Source organism: Dermacentor andersoni, chromosome 7 (assembly GCF_023375885.2).
Source record: "Dermacentor andersoni chromosome 7, qqDerAnde1_hic_scaffold, whole genome shotgun sequence".
NCBI classification, from domain to species: domain Eukaryota; kingdom Metazoa; phylum Arthropoda; class Arachnida; order Ixodida; family Ixodidae; genus Dermacentor; species Dermacentor andersoni.
Window position 1 is genome coordinate 73,392,453 of NC_092820.1, and position 2,500 is coordinate 73,394,952.

Here is a 2,500-nt window from a genome sequence, read left to right on the forward strand (position 1 = left end):
ACCTTGATACAGCGTTTGATGCCGTGAACTTCAATGTCATGCAGGTCATTTGACGCCTTGTGAATATAGCTCGTGCTGTTTCTTCCTATGCCCTACTTTATTAATTAAGTTCGCCCTTGTTCGTCCCTATATACGAGATCCCTCCTCCTTAAGGATTATTCCTGCACGCTGAAAATTAAACAGCCTTTTTGTACGTTGATATGATAAACAATCCGCCTGTCTTCCCTGGGTGTCGTGTGTCCTTGCTCGAAGCATTTCTAAACATGTGCTAGCCTCCTTTCTCAGGGAACCAGGAAAAATGGGGGGCAGGTTATCCAGGTTGTGGAAAACAGCTCGATAAATTCTATTCATATCATCTGGCTATAGCACGTCGCATCCTAAACTATCTCAACTGGCAAAGGTTATCGTGCTTCAATAGGTGTCGTAAGCGCAAAACAAACTGTGTCTGCCCAATTCATGTAGCATTCTTCTGGCAACAAAACGGCGGAAGTCCAAGCTCCCTTGAAAAAGGCTGACTTTACAGACCTCTGCGCCCTGCCACAATAGAGATAATTCACTGGCATTGTGCTAACTCCTCAGTGCCTGAAACTATAGTCGGGCTTACCCTGTCAATTACACTTAGATATCGCTACCCGCCGCGGTGCGTTGTGGCTTTTGTGTTGCGCTGCTATACCCCAAGGTCGCAGGATCGAATCCCGGTCATGGCGACCGCATTTAGATGGGGACGAAGTGCAAACACACCAGTGTACCGTTCATTGGGTGCACGGTAAAAAACCTCAGTTGGTCAGGATTTACCCGGAGTCCTCCAAAATGGTGTGCCTCATAATCTTATCGTGGTTTTGGCACGTAACACCCCAGAATTTAATTTCCTTTGGATATCGCTGTTCAATTAAAAATCGAAATGTCGCCTTCTCAGAGAAATTTCTCGGCAAACTTCAATACTAAATCTGCTGTCAGCCATGCGCACTTCATGAAAATACTCCTATTTTCTATGTATGGAAACGTATAACAGCGTTTGGCCTATAGAGGTCTGTGCAATGCCTTCATGCCGATGACGACACTAGGTCTCTGTTCCGGAGTATGTTGGTGTAGGTAAATTTTCGCCAGGCGTTGTTGCTTTATGTTCTAAGTTGCCATCTTTGCGTCTGAGGTCGCTATGCCGACACGTGCTTCCAGCCCGCGAAACAGCATAAATCTAGCTTTGTCCCGCAGCCGTTCTAGCAGTGAAGACCTACCGATCATTACGTAGGTAAGGTTTATTATTGTAATCACTCATTCGCCTACCTTGACAAACATTAACTCCCGTGGTATTAAATTAGTGAGATCAGGTAGTAGTGATATCAAGCAAACGCCACTCATTTCTATACGTAGTTCCATAACCAATTTGGCAAGAACATGAAGCGGTGCGGTTACTTGTTAAACTGAAGGTGTACAATGCCAGGAACCGTGAGAGTCTGACAGGCGCCCGTGTATACATTAGTGCAACCACTAGGACAATTCGTGTAGAAGCGTACCTATTGATTTTTTTTCAAATGCATGTGCGCTATCTGTTTGCGCCGTCACTGATAGATGACATGTTTCGTCATTCAATAAAATTCATACTCACAAACAATGTTTTATCCGACCACGTAGGACGCTGTCAACTGGGAATGGCAGAGCACAAAGTACGTCATGGTCGTTGCGTGGAAGTGGCATCTGCTGCATCCCCTACTAGCTCGGGTGATAGCCTGCGTCGCACCGTCGGTAAGCATTGTGTTCTACACCGACAAATTTCAAACACAGTTGACCGCACGTGGATTTTTTGCGAATTCAGAGATAACTAAGCATAGCCATTTAGCTTTCGGACAACCGAAAAAGATAGAAGGTTTCCGCCATGTCCCGGTAAAACTTACCAGCAATACTAGCGAGCTAGTATCCGAGCAGCAGTTAGATTACATCTCCCCCTAAAAAATGGTGTCCCTGTAAACAACAATGTGACCCGTCATTAACAGCTGTAGCTTGTAGTCATCTGATCAACCGCAGCTTCCTAACGGGCGAGGTGACAACATACGTACAAAAAACTGCTCCGGTTTTGATGTTACCGGACCGCTTACGGCATGTTTCTTTCAAACACTGTTTTGCAGCCCGCGTTACTGTGGATAATGGCCTAGCGGGACATCTCGCTTGGCTCCATTTTGAGCTGCTAGTATTGGGAGTTTCGGAAAGCACCGATTCATTGCGATTGTGGTCTGCGAAAGCTGTATGGGACGCCTGGTCGACATGCGGTGGTAAAGCAGGCCACAGTTTTATGTTTAACATGAGCCTTGCAAATGCGAGATACTCACTTTCGCCCTATTTTATACGGAATACGAGACGCGTAGCATGTTTCTGCTATGTATGTGGTAAACTAAACGAGACACCTTATTCTTTTTTCTTTCTTTCTTTTTTTGTAAGTGGTTAGGGGTCATGTGCCGGCCAAGTTCAGGGCTTACGCGCTTATCACGTCGTATGGAGTAAATTA

The 2,500-nt window shown here is 45.6% G+C and overlaps 1 protein-coding gene across 2 annotated transcripts in view; it reads left to right on the forward strand.

Moving 5' to 3' along the window:
* Positions 1 to 2,500, forward strand: part of LOC129380081 (protein-cysteine N-palmitoyltransferase Rasp-like) — a 37,374-nt gene that overhangs the window by 13,477 nt on the left and 21,397 nt on the right. For both annotated transcript variants that reach the window (XM_050181577.2, XM_055072803.1), the window contains exon 4: positions 1,633 to 1,743. In XM_050181577.2, the coding sequence (XP_050037534.1) occupies positions 1,633 to 1,743 (111 nt within the window). The remainder of the gene's footprint in view (positions 1 to 1,632; positions 1,744 to 2,500) is intronic.